The sequence below is a fragment of the Ictidomys tridecemlineatus genome, chromosome 8 (assembly GCF_052094955.1).
Source record: "Ictidomys tridecemlineatus isolate mIctTri1 chromosome 8, mIctTri1.hap1, whole genome shotgun sequence".
Lineage (NCBI taxonomy): Eukaryota > Metazoa > Chordata > Mammalia > Rodentia > Sciuridae > Ictidomys > Ictidomys tridecemlineatus.
In genome coordinates this window covers 753,856-777,628 of record NC_135484.1, presented here as the reverse complement: position 1 = coordinate 777,628, position 23,773 = coordinate 753,856, and the positions used below count along the sequence as shown (strand labels likewise).

General features: G+C 51.1%; 1 protein-coding gene across 17 annotated transcripts in view; it reads right to left on the bottom strand.

The window, feature by feature from the left end:
* The window catches only part of Wdr27 (WD repeat domain 27), a 199,069-nt gene that overhangs the window by 138,315 nt on the left and 36,981 nt on the right, over nt 1-23,773 (bottom strand). For all 17 annotated transcript variants that reach the window (XR_013424649.1, XR_013424650.1, XR_013424648.1 and 14 more), the window contains 4 exons: nt 10,978-11,075; nt 9,697-9,786; nt 8,948-9,069; nt 6,272-6,405 (listed from right to left, as the gene is read on the bottom strand). Coding sequence is in view for 6 of the 17 variants with exons in the window: in XM_078018657.1 (XP_077874783.1) it covers nt 6,272-6,405; nt 8,948-9,069; nt 9,697-9,786; nt 10,978-11,075 (444 nt within the window). In the remaining 11 variants the exon portion in view is untranslated. The remainder of the gene's footprint in view (nt 1-6,271; nt 6,406-8,947; nt 9,070-9,696; nt 9,787-10,977; nt 11,076-23,773) is intronic.

The following is a 23,773-nucleotide window of genomic DNA, read 5'->3' as shown; positions in this document are numbered from 1 at the left end:
ACCCACAGGTGCCCCGACACCTAGGAGGGCGGGTCTCCTGGGACATCACCCACCCACAGGTGCCCCGACACCTAGGAGGGCGGGTCTCCTGGGACATCACCCACCCACAGGTGCCCCGACACCTAGGAGGGCAGGTCTCCTGGGACTTCAGCCACCCGCAGGTGCCCCGACACCTAGGAGGGCAGGTCTCCTGGGACATCACCCACCCACAGGTGCACCTACACCTAGGAGGGCGGGTCTCCTAGGACATCACCCACCCACAGGTGCCCCGACACCTAGGAGGGCAGGTCTCCTGGGACATCACCCACCCACAGGTGCCCCGACACCTAGGAGGGCAGGTCTCCTGGGACATCACCCACCCACAGGTGCCCCGACACCTAGGAGGGCGGGTCTCCTGGGACATCACCCACCCACAGGTGCCCCGACACCTAGGAGGGCGGGTCTCCTGGGACTTCAGCCACCCACAGGTGCCCCGACACCTAGGAGGGCAGTTCTCCTAGGACATCACCCACCCACAGGTGCCCCGACACCTAGGAGGGCAGGTCTCCTGGGACTTCAGCCACCCGCAGGTGCCCCGACACCTAGGAGGGCGGGTCTCCTGGGACATCACCCACCCACAGGTGCCCCGACACCTAGGAGGGCAGGTCTCCTGGGACATCACCCACCGACAGGTGCCCCGACACCTAGGAGGGCGGGTCTCCTGGGACATCACCCACCCACAGGTGCCCCGACACCTAGGAGGGCAGGTCTCCTGGGACATCACCCACCCACAGGTGCCCCGACACCTAGGAGGGCGGGTCTCCTGGGACATCACCCACCCACAGGTGCACCTACACCTAGGAGGGCAGGTCTCCTGGGACATCACCCACCCACAGGTGCCCCGACACCTAGGAGGGCAGGTCTCATGGGACATCACCCACCCACAGGTGCCCCGACACCTAGAAGGGCAGGTCTCATGGGACATCACCCACCCACAGGTGCCCCGACACCTAGGAGGGCGGGTCTCCTGGGACATCACCCACCGTGCAGGTGCCCCGACACCTAGGAGGGCAGGTCTCCTGGGACATCACCCACCCACAGGTGCACCTACACCTAGGAGGGCGGGTCTCCTGGGACATCACCCACCCACAGGTGCACCTACACCTAGGAGGGCGGGTCTCCTGGGACATCACCCACCCACAGGTGCCCCGACACCTAGGAGGGCAGGTCTCATGGGACATCACCCACCCACAGGTGCACCTACACCTAGGAGGGCAGGTCTCCTGGGACATCACCCACCCACAGGTGCCCCGACACCTAGGAGGGCGGGTCTCCTGGGACATCACCCACCCTGCAGGTGCCCCGACACCTAGGAGGGCGGGTCTCCTGGGACATCACCCACCCACAGGTGCACCTACACCTAGGAGGGCAGGTCTCCTGGGACATCACCCACCCACAGGTGCCCCGACACCTAGGAGGGCGGGTCTCCTGGGACATCACCCACCCACAGGTGCACCTACACCTAGGAGGGCGGGTCTCCTGGGACATCACCCACCCACAGGTGCCCCGACACCTAGGAGGGCAGGTCTCCTGGGACATCACCCACCCACAGGTGCCCCGACACCTAGGAGGGCAGGTCTCCTGGGACATCACCCACCCACAGGTGCCCCGACACCTAGGAGGGCGGGTCTCCTGGGACATCACCCACCCGCAGGTGCCCCGACACCTAGGAGGGCGGGTCTCCTGCGCCATCACCCACCCACAGGTGCCCCGACACCTAGGAGGACGGGTCTCCTGGGACATCACCCACCCACAGGTGCCCCGACACCTAGGAGGGCAGGTCTCCTGGGACTTCAGCCACCCACAGGTGCCCCGACACCTAGGAGGGCAGGTCTCCTGGGACATCACCCACCCACAGGTGCCCCGACACCTAGGAGGGCAGGTCTCCTGGGACATCACCCACCCACAGGTGCCCCGACACCTAGGAGGGCGGGTCTCCTAGGACATCACCCACCCACAGGTGCCCCGACACCTAGGAGGGCAGGTCTCCTGGGACATCACCCACCCACAGGTGCCCCGACACCTAGGAGGGCAGGTCTCCTGGGACATCACCCACCCACAGGTGCACCTACACCTAGGAGGGCAGGTCTCCTGGGACATCACCCACCCACAGGTGCCCCGACACCTAGGAGGGCAGGTCTCCTGGGACATCACCCACCCACAGGTGCCCCGACACCTAGGAGGGCAGGTCTCCTGGGACATCACCCACCCACAAGTGCCCCGACACCTAGGAGGGCGGGTCTCCTGGGACATCACCCACCCGCAGGTGCCCCGACACCTAGGAGGGCGGGTCTCCTGCGCCATCACCCACCCACAGGTGCCCCGACACCTAGGAGGACGGGTCTCCTGGGACATCACCCACCCACAGGTGCCCCGACACCTAGGAGGGCAGGTCTCCTGGGACTTCAGCCACCCACAGGTGCCCCGACACCTAGGAGGGCAGGTCTCCTGGGACATCACCCACCCACAGGTGCCCCGACACCTAGGAGGGCAGGTCTCCTGGGACATCACCCACCTACAGGTGCACCTACACCTAGGAGGGCGGGTCTCCTGGGACATCACCCACCCACAGGTGCACCTACACCTAGGAGGGCAGGTCTCCTGGGACATCAGCCACCCACAGGTGCACCTACACCTAGGAGGGCAGGTCTCCTGGGACATCACCCACCCACAGGTGCACCTACACCTAGGAGGGCGGGTCTCCTGGGACATCACCCACCTACAGGTGCACCTACACCTAGGAGGGCGGGTCTCCTGGGACATCACCCACCTACAGGTGCACCTACACCTAGGAGGGCGGGTCTCCTGGGACATCACCCACCCTGCAGGTGCCCGGACACCTAGGAGGGCAGGTCTCCTGGGACATCACCCACCCACAGGTGCCCCGACACCTAGGAGGGCAGGTCTCCTGGGACATCACCCACCCGCAGGTGCCCCGACACCTAGGAGGGCGGGTCTCCTGGGACATCACCCACCCACAGGTGCCCCGACACCTAGGAGGGCGGGTCTCTTGGGACATCACCCACCCACAGGTGCCCCGACACCTAGGAGGGCGGGTCTCCTGGGACATCACCCACCCACAGGTGCCCCGACACCTAGGAGGGCGGGTCTCCTGGGACATTACCCACCCACAGGTGCCCCGACACCTAGGAGGGCAGGTCTCCTGGGACATCACCCACCCACAGGTGCCCCGACACCTAGGAGGGCGGGTCTCCTGGGACATCACCCACCCACAGGTGCCCCGACACCTAGGAGGGCGGGTCTCCTGGGACATCACCCACCCACAGGTGCACCTACACCTAGGAGGGCGGGTCTCCTGGGACATCACCCACCCACAGGTGCACCTACACCTAGGAGGGCAGGTCTCCTAGGACATCACCCACCCACAGGTGCCCCGACACCTAGGAGGGCGGGTCTCCTGGGACATCACCCACCCACAGGTGCCCCGACACCTAGGAGGGCAGGTCTCCTGGGACATCACCCACCCTGCAGGTGCCCCGACACCTAGGAGGGCAGGTCTCCTGGGACATCACCCACCCTGCAGGTGCCCCGACACCTAGGAGGGCAGTTCTCCTAGGACATCACCCACCCACAGGTGCCCCAACACCTAGGAGGGCAGGTCTCCTAGGAAGTAAGCCACCCACAGGTGCACCTACACCTAGGAGGGCGGGTCTCCCTGGATGTCAGCCACGCTGCAGGTGCACCTACATCTAGGAGGGCGGGTCTTCTGGGACTTCAGCCACCCTGCAGGTGCACCTACACCTAGGAAGGAGGGCCTCCTAGGAAGTAAGCCACCCACAGGTGCACCTACACCTAGGAGGGCGGGTCTCCTGAGCCTTCAGCCACCCCTAGGTGCTCTCTGGCAAGTACTCTGACACAATAGAACTGTTTTAAACAAGAAGAAATTCTAAGAAGATCACACCCATCTTCATGCTTGTGGTCCAAGAACAATGGTGACATCAGAGCATCAGGACAGACGCTCACAAAAGGGAGAAGAACAGGAGATCAGAGAATTCTGAGTAAACGCTGGAGCCCCGCCTTGGACGTCCTGATGAGTAAGCAGCCAGGAAGGGGTCGCTGAGGCTGCCGCCCTCAAAACCCTCCCCAGGACATGCAGGGCTGTGGAGGGCACCCTGGCAGGACCTGGAGGGACATCTCCCACTGGGATGGTGTGGGGCCCTGGAGGTGTGTTGAGAGAGGAAGTAAGGGCACCACGCAGTGTGCTGAGCACGCTCAGCACAACAGTGAGACCCAGCCACAGGCAGAGCAGAGGGACAGCCAGTCTAGAACCGAGCTGGGGGACCCAGCAGCTGACAAACAGGCCTCCTATTTGAAAAAGGTGGAAACTGCCTGCAGGGGACACCAGCAGGTCACCAGGCTTCCCAGGGAGGAACTGCCCTCGCTCGGGGGCACTGAGGCAGTCACGGCCTCTGTGGGCTGTGGCGAGTGCCACAGCAGGCATGCTCAGGAGAGGCCACCCCTGCACAGCTGGGCCTGTGGCTGCCCCACACTCCGCGTGGCAGAGTGTCCCCGGAACTGCAGGATCTGAGCAGTGAGGGCAGGAAAACGCCTGGCTAGCAGCAACCTCGAGGCTCACAGCTGGATGGCCCCCTAAAAGAATGGCCACAAAACCCTTCAGGGGACACACAGGGCCACGGAGGGGATGGACAACATGGAGGAGAAGGTCACCTGGGGACAGGGAGGGAGACCCCATGACTCCCTGGCAGCTGAGTGCTGAGGGCCGAGGACCAGGGACTATGTCTTCAAGCCAGTGGTCATTGCCCCGTCTTCCCGCAGCAGTGCAGGACTGGCAAGCAGCTGGGGCGGGGCAAGGTCGCCTTTTAGGCCCTCACCCTCAGTGAGCAGACAGGGGGTCCCCAGCCCCAGGAGTGTGGCATCAGCACTGGAAGAACTAGGAAGAGCCAGAAGGGCCAGCGCCCTCCAGGTGGGCTGGCATGAGCCGAGATGGATGGGGTAGGGAGCCCCCACCACGTTCTCCACACTGTCCACCTGGGTCACACTTTGTCAGAATAGGCCATACCTGAGCCCAGGTCCCCCTCGGATGCAGACGTGGGAAACCCTGGTGGTCTAGCGCTCTTCTTCCCAGCTGAAAACACACAAGCTGCTCGAGAGGTGTCCACACGACTAGCTGCCTACACTAGGGGCAGGTGGCCGGAAAGCCCTTCCATGCTTGCTGGGAATTCCAACTCCTCAGGGGCTAGCTCCATCAACCCCCACAACCTCCAGCCCCCACCAGACCAGCGCAAACTGACCAGACAGCAGTGCTGCAAACAGATGCCCAAGCAACCTTCCCAGACTCAGCTCCAAGGAGAAGCCTGGCTGCATACCACAGGGCCACCTCCATCCAGCAACACCACAGCCCCAGGGCCCTGCGCCCACCAGGCCATGGCCTAAAGGCCCCCTCATCTGGCTGTGAGAGAGACACGGCCCTTGGAGCCACAGCAGCACCTGCCTTGAAATCACGGCAGAGCCCACAGCAGGACAAAGCCCACAGCTTCCCTCTCTAGATCCCTGTGGCTGTCGCTGCAAGAGGGAGGATGCTGAGGGACACTCCTCAGGGAAGGCAGGAGGAGAGAGAGGCAGCCCCCAGAGCACTCCAGAGCAGGCCCACGCCTCCCTCTCTAGATGGCGCACAGGACGCCACAGGCCCAAAGCAGCCTGAGGGCAGGAAACCGGGAGTGTCCACCAGGAGAAGAGGGAGGGCAGGGCACGCTTCACGTCTTTAGACAGGCCAGCCCCGAAGCCACACAGCTCAGAATCCTGACTGTGGTCACCAAGACAAGCGGCTGCCTTCCCAACTGAAACCCATGGGGGCAGGAACACAAAGCCATAGAGGAGCAGGCATGCCCACAGCCCGGAGCAGAGCAGGGACAGAAGGGCTGGGCAGGCCCCGACTCTCTCAACAGTCATTTCTTTAAAAATTTGAAAACAAAGATGACAGAATGTGAATGTTTAACTATTTGTCGTAAACAGCAGGTGTCCCTATAACATCACTTAGCATGTGACAAGGTAATGATTTGCCTTGTCAAGCCTCTCAAGCCCCCAGGTTCCCTCACATGTCCCACCAGAGGCCCCTCAGTGTGGACATCAGAGGACACAGACTCAGTCCTACACTCTCACCAAAGCCTGTTGGCAACATTTTTAACACAAGCCCTTTCTGAGCACAACTTCCTAAACAGGACAGGGAGGACAGTCCCAGAAGGCCACCTACCTTTTTATCTCATCTCTGACAGGGTCCACATGGTACCTCAGCAGCTGGAGTTCCTGGCCAGAGGAGAGTAGAATGAAGGCATCCATGTAGTAGAACTGTGCAGATGGCACCGGCTTACAAAGCCTGCCTCTGTCCTGTGGAGCACATCGTCATCAAAATCGCACAAAGGACATGACAGGATTCATCACCTAGGCAGGAGATCCTCCCCAAACACCCAAGTCTATAGATCCTGATCAATAAATGAATTTCAACACCCACATCTAACTTCAATTCCCAATATACCCTCCACACCCACATTGATCCATCCTTGACACCCACATTGATCCATCCTCGACACCCACATTGATCCATCCTCGACACCCACAACTATCCATCCTCAACACCCACAACTATTTCCTCAACACCCACACCTATCCATCCTCAACATCCACAGCTATCCATCCTCAACACCCACAGCTATCCATCCTCAACATCCACAGCTATCCATCCTCAACACCCATACCTTCCTCAACACCCACACCTATCCATCCTCAACATCCACAGCTATCCATCCTCAACACCCACAGCTATCCATCCTCAAAACCCACAGCTATCCTCAACACCCACACCTATCCATCCTCAAAATCTACAGCTATCCATCCTCAACACCCACAGCTATCCATCCTCAAAACCCACAGCTATCCTCAACACCCACACCTATCCATCCTCAAAATCTACAGCTATCCATCCTCAACACCCACAGCTATCCTCAACACCCACAGTTATCCATCCTCAACACCCACAGCTATTCATCCTCAACACCCACAACTATCCATCCTCAAAATCCACAGCTATCCATCCTCAACACCCACAACTATCCATCCTCTACACCCACAGCTATCCTCAACACCCACAGCTATCCATCCTCAACATCCACAGCTATCCATCCTCAACACCCACAGCTATCCATCCTCAACACCCACAACTATCCATCCTCTACACCCACAGCTATCCTCAACACCCACAGCTATCCATCCTCAACACCCAAAGCTATCCATCCTCAACACCCACAGCTATCCATCCTCAACACCCACAACTATCCATCCTCTACACCCACAGCTATCCTCAACACCCACAGCTATCCATCCTCAACACCCACAGCTATCCATCCTCAACACCCACAGCTATCCATCCTCAACACCCACAGCTATCCATCCTCAACACCCACAGCCATCCTCAATACCCACAGCTATCCATCCTCTACACCCACAGCCATCCTCAACACCCACAGCTATCCATCCTCAACATCCATATTTATTCATTCTCAACACCCACAGCTATCCATCCTTTATATCCCCAACTATCCATCCTCAACCCCCACAACTATCCATCCTCAACCCCCACAACTATCCATCCTCGACACCCAGACCCATCCCTCCTCAACACCCACACCCATCCTCAACCCCACATCTACCCTCTTTACCCATGTTTACCAGCATCATCACCACATCTGTCTATCTTCCACACCCACATCTATCTTCAACCCACACATCTATCCAAATTCTAGATTCAATGCACCTCGTAGAACTAACCTACTGCATTGATGCTGCTTACTTGCTATTACTGAAAGGCTTTCTAGGATCAAATTTTACCATAATGAGCATTTTGAGTTCCAACAGTTTACAAACCTTAAAATAAAAACAAATCTAAACTTCACATAAAATGCAGTATTAGCAAGGACTTCCTTAGTGTTGGGATTTTAAATACATTTTGCAGCAGAGCTCTCTCACAGACACAAGCCTCACAGCTGGAAATTCACACCTCCTTTCTTAAGCACCGCCAAGCACTTGTCCCCGGACCCCGGGACCTAACTGACCACCTTCCCTTCTCCTCCCAGCAGTCTCAGACCTACTGAGCATAATGGCTTCACCACGCAGGACCTGCTCCTGTGGGTTCACTGGGACCGTATCTCTGCCTCTGCTCAGCACTAGCTCAAGAAAAGACCAAGAGTCAAAATCCATACCTTCTTAAAGGGAAAGAAATCATATGGTCCTCAAACCATCATAGTTGAGGACCCCCTGCATTCAAGATCCACAGAAGATCAATATCACCATTTTTCAAAATGTCACACGTCTAATGTGTTCAGTTTGTTGTTCACCAGGTCATAAGTTCATGAGCTGAAGTCCAATCTCCTATTTAACATCTGCTTCTTAGTGCAAGATTACTGCAATTTTCTATCACTCCTTTCTCATTCTATGTTCAAATCCCTCACATAAATTCACTAACACAAGCCATTCAACTCCCCCAGAAGACACTTTCTCCACATACTCTCCTCGTGGCCTTTACTAACTTCAGCATAAAATCACACTGAATTAGCATCAGAATGACTCAAGCACCTTGGTACTGTTCTGCCATCTGTAAACCATGGCAACTGTAAGGCTAAGTCAACCCATGTACACTGCACGCAGCGTGCACCAGGTATGGATGTATGTGTGTGCACCGGCTGTGAGTTACGCGTGTGTGTGTCTTATGTGAATGTCTGCATTAGGAAACTAACTGGTGAGCAATTTCTACCGCATTGAAGCCAACCCCTGGCTCACATCCATTTCCTAATCTCTGGGTTAGGTAAGAGGGGGGCCTCTGAGGAAGCCATGACTGTCAACAGCTCATGCACAGACCCCACAGCGTCTGTATTACCAGAAGCAGCAGGAGCTCCTTCCTGTGAACCGACCACAGCCTCAGAGTCTGGTCCTGGGCAGCAGAGAGCAGCCACCTCTGGTCATGGCTCCAGCAGAGGGTGCTCACAGCTCCGTCATGACCTAAAGGACCAGGAGAAAGGAGGAGCATTACCTGCACTTTCCTCCCGTGCACCACCAGGCCTCATTCAAGGAGTAAGCCACGCCGCTGGCAGCAGTGCCCCCTACGGCAATGCCACAGAGCCAAAGCTTTGACAGAAGCTCACAGTGCACAGGCGTCACTGCCACAGCTTCTAGAGTTTTTGATAACCTCACCGCTCTTAAAACATGCAGCTCAAAGTCATGTGTGCACCTGTGAGCATGCACTTTAAGAAAGGAATGCTATAAAACGTAGCATTGTAAAAGAGGACTGCCATCTGCGGACTTCATAATCATGAGTCAGTATTTTGAAGAACTGTATATTCACAAACCCCACTAAATCTCAAAGTACACTTCAAATACATCTTTTATGGGAGTAATGAAATGTGCCCCAGTTATATAAGACTCACGCCCCTCCCAGCCTACAACTCTACACTCTTGCACCTGACCTTCTCCCCTGGGTGTCACAGGCATGAAGGCAGGCATCCTTCCACTCCCCGACCAAGCCTTGGCCCTGCACTGCCACTGTCCGGCAGGAGGCCAAGTATGCCACCTGCTGACCACCATGGGACTCATCCTTCAGCTCTAGCACCCTGAAACAAAGACCCTTACCTGAAAGGGCAACAGGTGTTCCAGTAAGGCTGGCTTCAAAGATCAGAGAAAGACTGTTGGCTAAGCCACAGGCCAACCACCGTCCATCTCCTGTGTGAAAATAAATACCGTTTATAAAACCCTGAAGCCTGGGAATCCCACTGCAGGTCAGCAGGAACCTGGACACTCCTTTCCTTGGTGGGGAACAAGGCCGTCAACAAGGCTCACCAGCCCTCAAACACCCAACATCTTGCATGGGCCCTTGCAGTGTGCCAGACTCATGTTGACCCCTCATACAAAGCAGGGCCATCTTCCCCACAACCCACAGAGCAGCAGGTGCTGTGATCTTTGCTGCCCTCAGTAAACAGGGAAGACCCAGAGGGACAGGCTGAGCCCAGGTCCTGGAGGTAATCCACAGCAGGAAGGAGGAACCCAGAGCACACCAAGCCATACATCCTGGGGAAAAAATTACAGATGTCATCCCCGTTCAGACTTGAGGATCTCTACCAGGCAGATGTCCCACCTCGATAACATCAAGCACATCAAATATTCAAAAGTTATTTAGCAGCAACATTACAGACATAAGTTCACAAAATTATTCAAAAAAATTTGGTTAGAGTTACATAAAAAAGACAAGGATTTTGGCAATGTTAATAAATAATAAACTTTTAGTTTTTCACCAGAAATCTTTTGGACATGAAGAAGTAGAGTGAAGGAAATACTGGCACAGGGGACATCTCACCCAGCCAAACCAATGCACCTCTAAGTACATCTATCAGAGACAAAGGAAGGGAGCTGCCTCGGCTGACTGCAGACCCTCTCAAGGGCCGCCTCCCCACTTACCAGCTTCCTGGAACACAGGGTGAGATGCAGAAAAATGGGTGTGGACAAGAAGGAGAAACCATTCCATACAGAACTACTATCAGGAAGACTAGGCAGGGCATCCATGCAGGAAGGAGCCCAGCAAACCATCACCATAGGAAGAGAACAGCACACACTCCAGGAACCACACGTCACCAACAAGAAGCACACGTCTCCAGAGAAAGCTGGAGACACAGTGCAGCAGAAAAGAGTCCTGCCCCTGCCCCTGGTGAGCAGAGGGTGAGCGCTGGGAGGGCCGCGGGGCTCCTGGGAGGAAGCTGTGAGTGAGGAGTGTGCCTGCACAAGGACAGGGTGGGAAATCTGCTCTGGGCACCCCACACCAACATGGGATGAAAGTCCTCAGCAATCTAGCTGCTCAATTAAGTGCAATCACAGCTTTTCTTAACCCTGGACTCAAACACATCACATGACTGTGAGTACCTGAGAACTGGACACAGCTCACAGCAGTGGGCTCCTGGCACACAGCAACCTGCTTGCTGGGTTTACTTGGCACAGAGGTCTCCAAAGGGTACTCCTCACTGGTAGATGAACAGAAAAAATAAAAATAAAGGGCTTATGTCAATGAGTTTGCAAATAAACACGAAACCAGGTGAAGTGGATTTCTCCTAATTACCTAATATTGTTCTATAAACTTGGAAATATATAAACTCTACATTTGGAAACACATAGGACTACAGAAAGATACTAAAGGTAAAAAATTTTAAAATGTAATGCATTTAAATGAATCATTTTTCCTATATGGCCTGGAATACACAGCTACTACTTATAATAATGATGCTAAATATAAAAAATTCACTAGAAGAATGCATTAAACAAAAGGCATGGCAGCCATAAACTCCAGCTGGATAACAGAACCACAGCCATGGAATGGAGCATGGTGGTAGGTGCAGATGCTCCTGGACTTAAAGTCAGGCTGAGGCACAATACCCCTCTCATAGTCTGAAAATGTAGTAAGTCAAACATGCCTTGACACACAGTCAAGGAATGGAGCACCCACACACCATGACAAAACCTCACACCCAGGCTACACAGTAGACACATAGTCATGAAATGGAGCACCACACACCTAGACGGAACCTCACACCCAGGCTGCACAGTGGACACACAGTCATGGAATGGAGCACCACACACCTAGACGGAACCTCACACCCAGGCTGCACAGTGGACACACGGTCATGGAATGGAGCACCACACACACCTAGATGGAACCTCACACCCAGGCTGCACAGTGGACACACGGTCATGGAATGGAGCACCACACACCTAGACGGAACCTCACACCCAGGCTGCACAGTGGACACACGGTCATGGAATGGAGCACCACACACCTAGACGGAACCTCACACCCAGGCTGCACAGTGGACACACAGTCATGGAATGGAGCACCACACACCTAGACAAAAGCTCACACCCAGGCTACACAGTGGACACACGGTCATGGAATGGAGGACAACACACCTAGACGGAACCTCACACCCAGGCTGCACAGTGGACACACGGTCATGGAATGGAGCACCACACACACCTAGATGGAACCTCACACCCAGGCTGCACAGTGGACACACGGTCATGGAATGGAGCACCACACACCTAGACGGAACCTCACACCCAGGCTGCACAGTGGACACACGGTCATGGAATGGAGCACCACACACCTAGACGGAACCTCACACCCAGGCTGCACAGTGGACACACAGTCATGGAATGGAGCACCACACACCTAGACGGAACCTCACACCCAGGCTGCACAGTGGACACACAGTCATGGAATGGAGCACCACACACCTAGACGGAACCTCACACCCAGGCTGCACAGTGGACACAAAGTCAAGGAATGGAGCACCCACACACCTAGACGGAACCTCACACCCAGGCTGCACAGTGGACACACAGTCATGGAATGGAGCACCACACACCTAGACGGTACCTCACACACAGGCTTCACAGTGGACACACAGTCAAGGAATGGAGCACCACACACCTAGATGGAACCTCACACCCAGGCTGCACAGTAGACAAACAGTCAAGGAATGGAACGCCACACACCTAGATGGAACCTCACACCCAGGCTACACAGTGGACACACAGTCATGGAATGGAGCACCACACACACCTAGATGGAACCTCACACCCAGGCTGCACAGTGGACACACAGTCATGGAATGGAGCACCACACACCTAGATGGAACCTCACACCCAGGCTGCACAGTGGACACACAGTCATGGAATGGAGCACCACACACCTAGATGGAACCTCACACCCAGGCTGCACAGTGGACACACAGTCATGGAATGGAGCACCACACACCTAGACGGAACCTCACACCCAGGCTGCACAGTGGACACACGGTCATGGAATGGAGGACAACACACCTAGACGGAACCTCACACCCAGGCTGCACAGTGGACACACAGTCATGGAATGGAGCACCACACACACCTAGACGGAACCTCACACCCAGGCTGCACAGTGGACACACAGTCATGGAATGGAACACCACACACCTAGACGGAACCTCACACCCAGGCTGCACAGTGGACACACAGTCATGGAATGGAGCACCACACACCTAGACGGAACCTCACACCCAGCCTGCACAGTGGACACACAGTCATGGAATGGAGTACCACACACCTAGACGGAACCTCACACCCAGCCTGCACAGTGGACACACAGTCATGGAATGGAGCACCACACACCTAGACGGAACCTCACACCCAGGCTGCACAGTGGACACACGGTCATGGAATGGAGCACCACACACCTAGACGGAACCTCACACCCAGGCTGCACAGTGGACACACAGTCATGGAATGGAGCACCACACACCTAGACGGAACCTCACACCCAGGCTGCACAGTGGACACACAGTCATGGAATGGAGCACCACACACCTAGATGGAACCTCACACCCAGGCTGCACAGTGGACACACAGTCATGGAATGGAGCACCACACACCTAGACGGAACCTGCCAGCAGATGGATGGACCTGGAGACTGCGGCTAAGTGAAATAGCCGCTCCCCAAAAGTCAAAGGTCCAAAGTTTCTTTGATATGTGGAAGCTAATACAAAATAAGAAGGCATGAAGGACAGAAGGAAGGGTGGGAGGAAGGAAGAGAGGGAGAAAGGGAGGTAGGAAGGGTGGGAGGAAGAAATAGAGGGAGGGAGGAAGGGAGAAAGGGAAGGAGAGAGGAAGGGAGGGAGGAATGGAGGGAGGGAGGGAGGAAGGAAGGGAGGTAGGGAGGGAGGAAGGTAGGGAGGGAGGAAGGAAGGGAGGTAGGGAGGGAGGAAGGTAGGGAGGGAGGAAGGGAGGAAGGAAGGGAGGAAGGTAGGGAGGGAGGAAGGAAGGAAAAAAGGGAGGAGGAAGGGAGAAACGGAGGGAGGGAGGGAGGAAGGAAGGAAGGAAGGAAGGGAGGAGGAAGGGAGAAAGGGAGGGAGGGAGGGAGGAAGGAAGGAAAAAAGGAAGGAAGGAAGGAAAAAAGGAAGGAAGGAAGGAAGGGAGGGAGGGAGGGAGGGAGGGAGGAAGGGAGGGAGGGAGGAAGGGAGGGAGGAATGGAGGGAGGGAGGAAGGGAGAAAGGAAGGGAGAGAGGGACGGAGGAAGGAAGAGAGGGAGGGAGGGAGGGAGGGAGGAAGGGAGGGAGGAATGGAGGGAGGGAGGGAGGAAGGTAGGGAGGGAGGAAGGAAGGAAGGAAGGGAGGGAGGGAGGGAGGAAGGTAGGGAGGGAGGAATGGAGGGAGGGAGGGAGGAAGGTAGGGAGGGAGGAAGGAAGGAAGGGAGGGAGGGAGGGAGGAAGGGAGTGAGGAATGAGAGAAGGAGGGAGGGAGGGAGAGAGGAAGAGAGGGAGGAAGGAAGGAAGGGAGGGAGGGAGGCAGGAAGGAAGGGAGGGAGGGAGGCAGGAAGGAAGGGAGGGAGGGAGACAGGAAGGAAGGGAGGAAGGGAGAAAGGGAGGAAGAAAGGGAGGGAGGAAGGAAGGGAGGCAGGGAGTAAGGGAGTGAGGAATGAGAGAAGGAGGAAGTGAGGAAGGGAGGGAGGAAGTGAGGAAGGGAGGGAGGAAGAGAGGGAGGAATGAAAGGAGGAAGAGAGGGAGGAAGGGAGGGAGGGAGGAAGGAAGAAGGGAGGGAGGGAGGAAGGAAGGAAGGAAGGGAGGAAGAGAGGGAGGAAAGGAAGGAGGAAGGGAGGGAGGGAGGGAGGAAGGAAGCAGGGAGAGAGGGAGGAAGGAAGGGAGGGAGGGAGAAAGGGAGGAAGAAAGTGAGGGAGGAAGGAAGGGAGGTGTTGAGAGCCACAGCCAAAGGGGCCCCAGCAAACTTCCAGCTGCCAGCAAGCTTCAGACTGCCCCAGCAACATCTAGCTGATTGGCTCCTCTGCGGTGATGTTCATTGGGCTGTTTCCCTGCCCTTCAGACTGCCAGCTGATGATTGGCTCACAGCTGCCCCAGCAACATCTAGCTGATTGGCTCCTCCACGGAGCTGCTCATTGGGTGACTTCTTTGGCTCCGCCCACGCAACCCAGCCAATCGGCCTCAAGAGCAGGAGGATTGTGGGAGGTGGGGAGGTTGGTGTTGGGGAGAGAGGCTTGTGGAAGCCGGTGGTGGCAGTTGGGCTCTGAGGGTTTTTCCCTGGAGCTGTTTTGTTTGGCGTTTGTAGTTCTAAAAATAAAGTTAGTTTCTTTTTGACAAGTGGCTCCTGATTTGTGCCAAGCCAGACTTCGGCATTTGGTGGCTCGCACGGGGAGCAACTGAGGGTAAGTAAACTGCTCGCCCCTGAGGGCAGGGCGAGAGGATGGGGAGCCATTCTAAGTCTCCTCTTTTGTTTTGCTTCGTTTTTGTTTTAACTTTCCTGTCCCTGGAGATGAGTAAGAGGGAAGAAAAACCACTCACATCTGAGGAAAAACTATTTGCGTTTGAGGAACAGATAGGGAGAAAGGACGGATGCATATGTCAGGTTCCATGTCAGGAGGATAGAAAGGCTGTTATAATGATTTTGTGTGGTTCCCTTTTTATTGGATTCTGTCTCGGTTTTATTTGCTGTTATCTTGCTGGGTTGTATTATAGTAGAAATACGGGATCAGCAATTAGTAAAAAACAAACCGAAAGACTGTTAAGTAAATTGTTAGAGGAAGGAAGCTTCCCAGTAAAATCAAGAGCAGTCAGGGCATACGTTGATATAATACAAGAATATAGCCCATGGCTTTTTAAGGAGGAGTTGTTAGATATATCACAATGGAACCATCATGGTGAAGATTTAAAAAGAATAGAAAAGAACAGCCCAGGGACTCTGCCAGTTGGCACATTGACATTGTGGACGTACATATCTGATTTGCTTAGTCCAAAGCCTTCAGTTCAGACAGAGGTACAGGAAGAAGAAGACATATTGATTCAAGTAGAAGAGGAAGTCTCTCAAGTTAGTCAGAAAGAGGAAAAGATTCAAGTGAAAGAGAAGGTCTTTCGAGATAGTGAGACAGAGGAAGAAAGTTTAGAGCAGAAAAATCTATCAGGGGAAAAGTTAAAACAGGAGACTGCTAATAAGACCCTTTTATTAGAGAGCGTAAGTGTCCAACCAACAGCACCGCCTCTACAGGAGACTGCTACTAATAGCATTCTATCACCAGAGGGCGTAAGTGTTCAACCAACAGCGCCACCTCTACTAGAGACTGCTACTAACAGCACTCTATCACCAGAGGGCATAAGTGTCCAATCAACAGCACCACCTCCATATGCTAAGAGACTCCCAACCCCCGCAGTTGATAGTTGGGATCCTGAGACAGGATCTCAAGTATGCCCTGTATTTGAGGTAGGAGGGCAGCGAACTTACCAGGGTTTAAATTTCAAATCAGTGAAGGAGCTAAAAGAGGCTGTAGCAACCTATGGTCCTCAAGCACCCTTCACTGTAAGCTTGGTCGAATCCATTACCAACTTAAGCATGACGCCAGCAGATTGGGCTAGTTTGTGTAAAGCTGTGCTAAATGGAGGACAATACCTATTATGGAAGGTTGCCAATGAGGAATTTTGCAAAGAGACGGCTAGTCGAAATGCAGCAGCTGGTTATCCTCAGAGAAATCTAGATATGTTGTTAGGAAAGGGACCTTATGAGGATCGGCAGCAACAACTTGCATATGATCCTGGTGTATATTTACAATTTGCTGTAGATGCAGTTAGGGCATGGAAGACTTTACAAGAACATGGAGGTTTACAAGGTCAATTATCTAAAATAATACAAGGAGCTAATGAACCTTACGCTGAATTTGTAGATAGGCTTATTCAAACAGCTACCAGAGTTTTTGGGAATACAGAACAAGCAATGCCATTTATAAAACAACTGGCTTATGACCAAGCGAATCGTTGGTGTAGAGATATCATTAGACCATGGAAACAGGAAGATTTAAACACATATATTAAATTATGTAGAGACATTAATGAACAAGGGCAAATTGTGGCAGCTGCAGTAAAACAAGCTTTAGATGCCAGAGACATTAATGAACAAGGGCAAATTGTGGCAGCTGCAGTAAAACAGGCTTTAGATGCCAGAGACATTAATGAACAAGGGCAAATTGTGGCAGCTGCAGTAAAACAGGTTTTAGATGCCAGAGACATTAATGAACAAGGGCAAATTGTGGCAGCTGCAGTAAAACAGGCTTTAGATGCCAGGCCAAGAACATGCTACAATTGTCAACAAACAGGACATTTTAAAAGGAATTGCCCCATAGGAGGAGGGTTTAACAAAACTAGGTATCAAACAAGTAGAATACCGGGTATTTGCCCACGATGCCGTAGAGGGAGACATTGGGCTAATGAATGCCGTTCTCAAACCACCATAGAGGGTACTCCATTATATTGGGCTAATGAATACCGTCCTCAAACCACCATAGAGGGTACTCCATTATCAAAAAACGAACAAGGACAAGGTGTTTATCCACAATATCGTGGACAAAGGCATCGGGCTCCGTTGCCAAAAAATGGACAGGGGGCCCCAATGCTCCGGGGCCCCAAACCACAAATATACGGAGCACTGGAGGAACCCAGCAACCCCATCAAGGTAGTGCCCAGCACATCAGATCCCTCATCAGACAAACCAGAGGGAGCGCAGGGTTGGACATCTGCGCCTCCACCAAATCAGTACTAACTCCAGAGATGGGAGTTCAAATCATTCCCACAGGGGTAAAAGGACCTCTTCCCAAAGGAACAGTAGGCTTATTATTGGGACGCAGCTCTTCTACTCTAAAAGGACTTTTGATAAGTCCTGGGGTAATTGATTCCAATTATGAAGGTGAAATAAAAATTATAGCCAGTTCTCCAAAGGGTATATCAGTAATTTCACCAGGAGATAGAATAGCACAGTTACTAATAATACCAAGCCTACATGATAAATTTTCCAGTCATGTTGTAGAAAGAGGTTCCAAGGGATTAGGCTCCACAGGTGTAGATTGGGCTATGCTTTCTTTAAATTTAGATTCTCGCCCCATGCTAAAACTAAATATTCAAGGACATGAATTTAATGGGCTACTGGATACAGGTGCAGATCTTAGCATCATCTCTCGTCAAGAATGGCCAAAACATTGGCCATTACAACAAGCCACTCAATCGCTTCGAGGCCTAGGAGTGGCGACTAATCCCGATAGAAGTGCAATGCTATTAGATTGGAAGGATCCTGAAGGATGTGAAGGAACTATACAGCCATATGTATTGGATCATCTTCCCGTAAATTTATGGGGACGAGATGTCTTAGATCAATTAGGTTTGACATTAACAAATAATATCAATCAAAATGCACCCACTATTATGGCTAGACAAGGTTTTAGGAAAGGAAAAAGATTAGAAAGACAAGAACAATGTATAGCAGCACCAATACAAATAGATCAAAGAACAGACAGACATGGGTTGGATTTTCACAAAGGGCCACTGAGACAATAAAAATTACATGGAAATCAGAAAGACCAGTATGGGTTCCTCAGTGGCCCTTGACTAAAGAAAAGACACAAGTAGCCCATGATCTGGTCAAACAACAATTAGCGGAAGGACATATACAACCTTCTGTATCTCCCCATAATACTCCCATTTTTGTCATCAAAAAGAAATCTGGTAAATGGAGACTACTGCAAGATTTAAGAGCCATTAACAATGAAATGGTCATTATGGGACCTGCTCAATCGGGGATTCCTCAATTGTCTGCTTTGCCAAAAACTTGGTATGTTTTAGTTATAGATATTAAAGATTGTTTTTTTTCAATTCCAATTCATCCTGAGGATAGTCCACGTTTTGCATTTACTATCCCTGCACTAAATCATGAAGGTCCTGATCAGAGATATGAATGGAAAGTACTCCCTCAAGGGATGGCTAACAGCCCAACTATGTGTCAAATTTATGTTAACAAAGTAATCCAGCCACTTAGAAATCAAAATCCTGAACTACAAATATTTCATTATATGGATGATGTATTATTAGCACACAAAGCTAAAAACACATTGCTAGAATGTTATGCCACACTTACAAACTTATTAAAAAATTATAATCTAGAGATAGCAATAGATAAAGTACAATTAAATTTTCCAATTAATTATTTAGGAGTTCTATTATCCTCAACCATGGTCCGTCCACCAAAAATTCAAATACGAGTAGATCAACTCAAATCACTTAATGACTTTCAAAAGTTATTAGGAGACATAAATTGGATAAGGCCTTATCTAGGTATTCCAACAGGAGAATTGGGACCTTTATTTGATATCCTAAAAGGTCCATCAGATCCAAATTCACCCCGAATGTTAACGCCTGAAGCAAGAAAGGCATTAAAAATCATTGAAACATATATGGAAAATATGCATTTGGATAGAATTGATATAAGTTTGCCTTTATTATTTATTGTACTACAACAAAAAATATTCCTACAGGAGTATTTTGGCAAGAAGGTCCATTATTATGGATACATTTATCTTATTCTCCTAACACTATTCTTACTAGGTATCCTGAGGCTGTAGGACAATTAATACTCAAAGGAATAAAAACAGCAAAGGCAGTGTTTGGAATTTCTCCCCATAAAATTATTACTCCATATACTATGAATCAAATTGATGAATTAGCTAATGAGTTAAATACTTGGGCAATAATAATGTGCAAATCTAATGTTTCATTTGATAACCACTTACCATCTAATCCTTTATTGTCTTTTTGGTCATTGCATCCTGTAATTTTTCCAAAAATGACAAGAAAAACACCTATCATGAATGCTCCAAATATATTCACTGATGGGTCAAATAATGGTACAGCAGCAATAGTTACACCTGATCAAACTTTTACATTTTTAGTACCCAAACAATCAGCTCAAAAGGTAGAGCTTAATGCAGTATTACAAACTTTTGTGATGTTTAAAGATTCTGTATTTAATTTATTTTCTGATAGCCAGTATATAGTTAATGCTATAGTATCCCTTGAAGATGCTGGTAGAATTTCCCCTTCTTCTACTGTTTTCTCTTTGTTTTCCACTATACAAAGTTTAATCTGGGACAGAAAAGATCCATTCTTTATAGGACATATCAGGGCACATACAGGATTGCCTGGAGCCCTTAGTTTAGGCAATGATTTAGCAGATAAAACTACACGTGACATACATATTTTCTCTATACTAGAAGAAGCTATAAATTTTCATGAAAGATTCCATGTCAATGCTAATACTTTACAAAAGCGTTTTAAAATAACTAAGGAACAAGCTAGACAAATAATAAAACAATGTCAAAATTGTGTGACCTTTTACCACAAGTTAATCTTGGAATCAATCCTAGAGGATTGATGCCTAACCATATTTGGCAGATGGACGTCACACACTTGCCAGAATTTGGAAAATTAAAATATTTGCATGTTACAGTTGATACTTCTTCTGGATTTTTGATGGGCTCCCTTCATGCCGGCGAAAAAACTAAAGATGTTATAGCTCATTGCTTACAAAATTTTGCCACTGTGGGCATTCCAAAACAGTTAAAAACAGATAATGCCCCTGGTTATACGTCTACTTCTTTTAAACAATTTTGCTCATCATTTGGCATTACTCATATAACAGGAATCCTATACAATCCACAGGGACAAGGCATAGTTGAAAGAGCTCATCAAACTATTAAAATGTACTTATTAAAGCAAAAAGATGGAATTGGGAAGGGGTATATATTCCCCAAAGATAAACTTAAAATAACCCTTTTTACTCTAAACTTTTTAAATTTGGATTCATCAGGACTTAGTGCTGCAGAAAGGCATATGTGTCCAAAAAATGTACATAAGCCCAAGGTACTTTGGAAAGATATTCTAACAGGACAATGGAAAGGTCCTGACCCAGTAATTGTCTGGAATCGGGGGTCTGTTTGTGTGTTTCCACAGGAAGAACAGCAGCCGATTTGGATTCCAGAGAGATTAACCAAGGTTCTGACCCAGAACAGCAGCCGATTTGGATTCCAGAGAGATTAACCAAGGTTCTGACCCAGAACAGCAGCCGATTTGGATTCCAGAGAGATTAACCAAGGTTCTGACCCAGTGATTGTCTGGAGTCGGGGGCCTGTTTGTGTGTTTCCACAGGGAGAACAGCAGCTGATTTGGATTCCGGAGAGATTAACTAAAATCCTGACCCAGTGATTGTCTGGAGTCGGGGGTCTGTTTTTGTGTTTCCACAGAGAGAACAGCAGCCGATTTGGATTCCAGAGAGATTAACTAAAGCAATTTCTACAGACCAAAAAGAAGATGATTTAGCTCAAATCCATAATAGCTGATATCCAAAACTCCAATTTGGCTATCCTTACATCTGCGACAGAACCAGGATGCTTTTTTCAATATCTATTTTATTATTGCCCTTTCCCATATCATGAAGTTCTATTTTATTTTTTTGAGCTCATACAGACCTAGGTTAATGTTTTGCTGATCAGTTCTATTTTTTTTTGACTATAGAGTTTTTAAACATTGCAATAGAGATTTTACCTGTAAAAAGTTATAAGGCCTTTACTATTATGTTATGTGTTGTATGTATTATATTATGTGTGCACACTTGTGTTTTGTGTTATATGTTTGAATGTACGTATGTCCAATGTACGTATTTCCATATATCATATATGATGAGCGCTCATGAAAAGATGGATCCAAATATTTTTTTATTCACGTGATTTAAATGGTTTAATTTAAATTGGGTAAATAACTGTTAAGAATTGTTTTGATATGTAAACAAAAAAGGAGGTTCTGTTTGTTTACTCTCACCTTTCGTTTTCATTATATTTAATAATTCTCTTCACTATAATGTAAATTGTTAAGAAAATTGTTTTCTTTTAGTGCCTTCTGGAATGTTACCTAATTTTTTCTTTAGTCATTATTGCCAGAATTCCTATCTTCATCCCTGTGCCGGTGAAGACAAAGATAAAACTAATCTACAGTTTCTGCAATAGCCATCACTGAACTGCTTACAGAACTTACACTGAACTGCTTACAGAACTATGTGTCACTTGTATGCATTGTGAACTATCTGTTGGTGCAGCGACTTGTGTAGTGTTGGGATATTTTTGCTGATGATATCATCGGTGGTACAATTTTCCCAAAAGGAGCCGTCAATTGACTTGGTATATCTTCCTCCCTTCTGCTTGTCATGATCATTCAGCTAAAATTTGGGGGTCAACAGAGGTGAGGCAAAGAACCTCACCCCCCCCCCGCTGAGACCTCTCCACAGGTGTGGCTGTACTGGACCGGTAGTCAATGACGGGTAAGATCCAATTACAATGGTACCAACCTAAGACAGGAGGCTGACGCCCTGAGGTCAGCTCATCCGAAGACGGGTAAGGACCATATGTATTGGACAACCTAAGGCAGGCACGGTCCATAAGCCACATGCTTGTTGTTTAAACAGAGAGGGGGAGATGTTGAGAGCCACAGCCAAAGGGGCCCCAGCAAACTTCCAGCTGCCAGCAAGCTTCAGACTGCCCCAGCAACATCTAGCTGATTGGCTCCTCTGCGGTGATGTTCATTGGGCTGTTTCCCTGCCCTTCAGACTGCCAGCTGATGATTGGCTCACAGCTGCCCCAGCAACATCTAGCTGATTGGCTCCTCCACGGAGCTGCTCATTGGGTGACTTCTTTGGCTCTGCCCACGCAACCCAGCCAATCGGCCTCAAGAGGAGGAGGATTGTGGGAGGAAAAGGCTGGTGTTGGGGAGAGAGGCTTGTGGAAGCCGGTGGTGGTAGTTGGGCTCTGAGGGTTTTTCCCTGGAGCTGTTTTGTTTGGCGTTTGTAGTTCTAAAAATAAAGTTAGTTTCTTTTTGACAAGTGGCTCCTGATTTGTGCCAAGCCAGACTTCGGCAGGGAGGAAGGGAGGAAGGAAGGGAGGGAGGGAGTAAGGGAGTGAGGAATGAGAGAAGAAGGGAGGGAGGGAGGAAGGGAGGAAGGAAGGGAGGAAGGAAGGGAGGAAGGGAGGGAGGGAGGGAGGAAGAGAGGGAGGAATGAAAGGAGGAAGAGAGGGAGGAAGGGAGGGAGGGAGGAAGGAAGAAGGGAGGGAGGGAGGAAGGAAGGAAGGAAGGGAGGAAGAGAGGGAGGAAAGGAAGGAGGAAGGGAGGGAGGGAGGGAGGAAGGAAGGAGGGAGGGAGGGAGGAAGGAAGGGAGGGAGGGAGAAAGGGAGGAAGAAAGTGAGGGAGGAAGGAAGGGAGGAAGGGAGGAAGGAAGGGAGGGAGGGAGTAAGGGAGTGAGGAATGAGAGAAGGAGGGAGGGAGGGAGGAAGGGAGGAAGGAAGGGAGGAAGGAAGGGAGGAAGGAAGGGAGGAAGGGAGGGAGGAAGTGAGGGAGGGAGGGAGGAAGAGAGGGAGGAATGAAAGGAGGAAGAGAGGGAGGAAGGGAGGGAGGGAGGAAGGAAGAAGGGAGGGAGGGAGGAAGGAAGAAGGGAGGGAGGGAGGAAGGAAGGAAGGAAGGGAGGGAGGGAAGGAGGGAGAAAGGGAGGAAGGGAGGAAGGAAGGGAGGAGGAAGGGAGGAGGAAGGGAGGAAGGAAGGTAGGGAGGAAGGGAGAGAGGGAGGAAGAGAGGGAGGAAGAGAAGGAGGAAGGGAGGAAGAAAGGAAGGAGGGTGGGAGGGAGGGAGGAAAGAAGGAAGGAGGGAAGGAGGGAGAAAGGGAGGAAGGAAAGGAGGAGGAATGGAGGAGGAAGGGAGGAAGAGAGGGAGGAAGGGAGAGAGGGAGGGAGGAAGGGAGAGAGGGAGGAAGGGAAGGAGGAAGGGAGGGAGG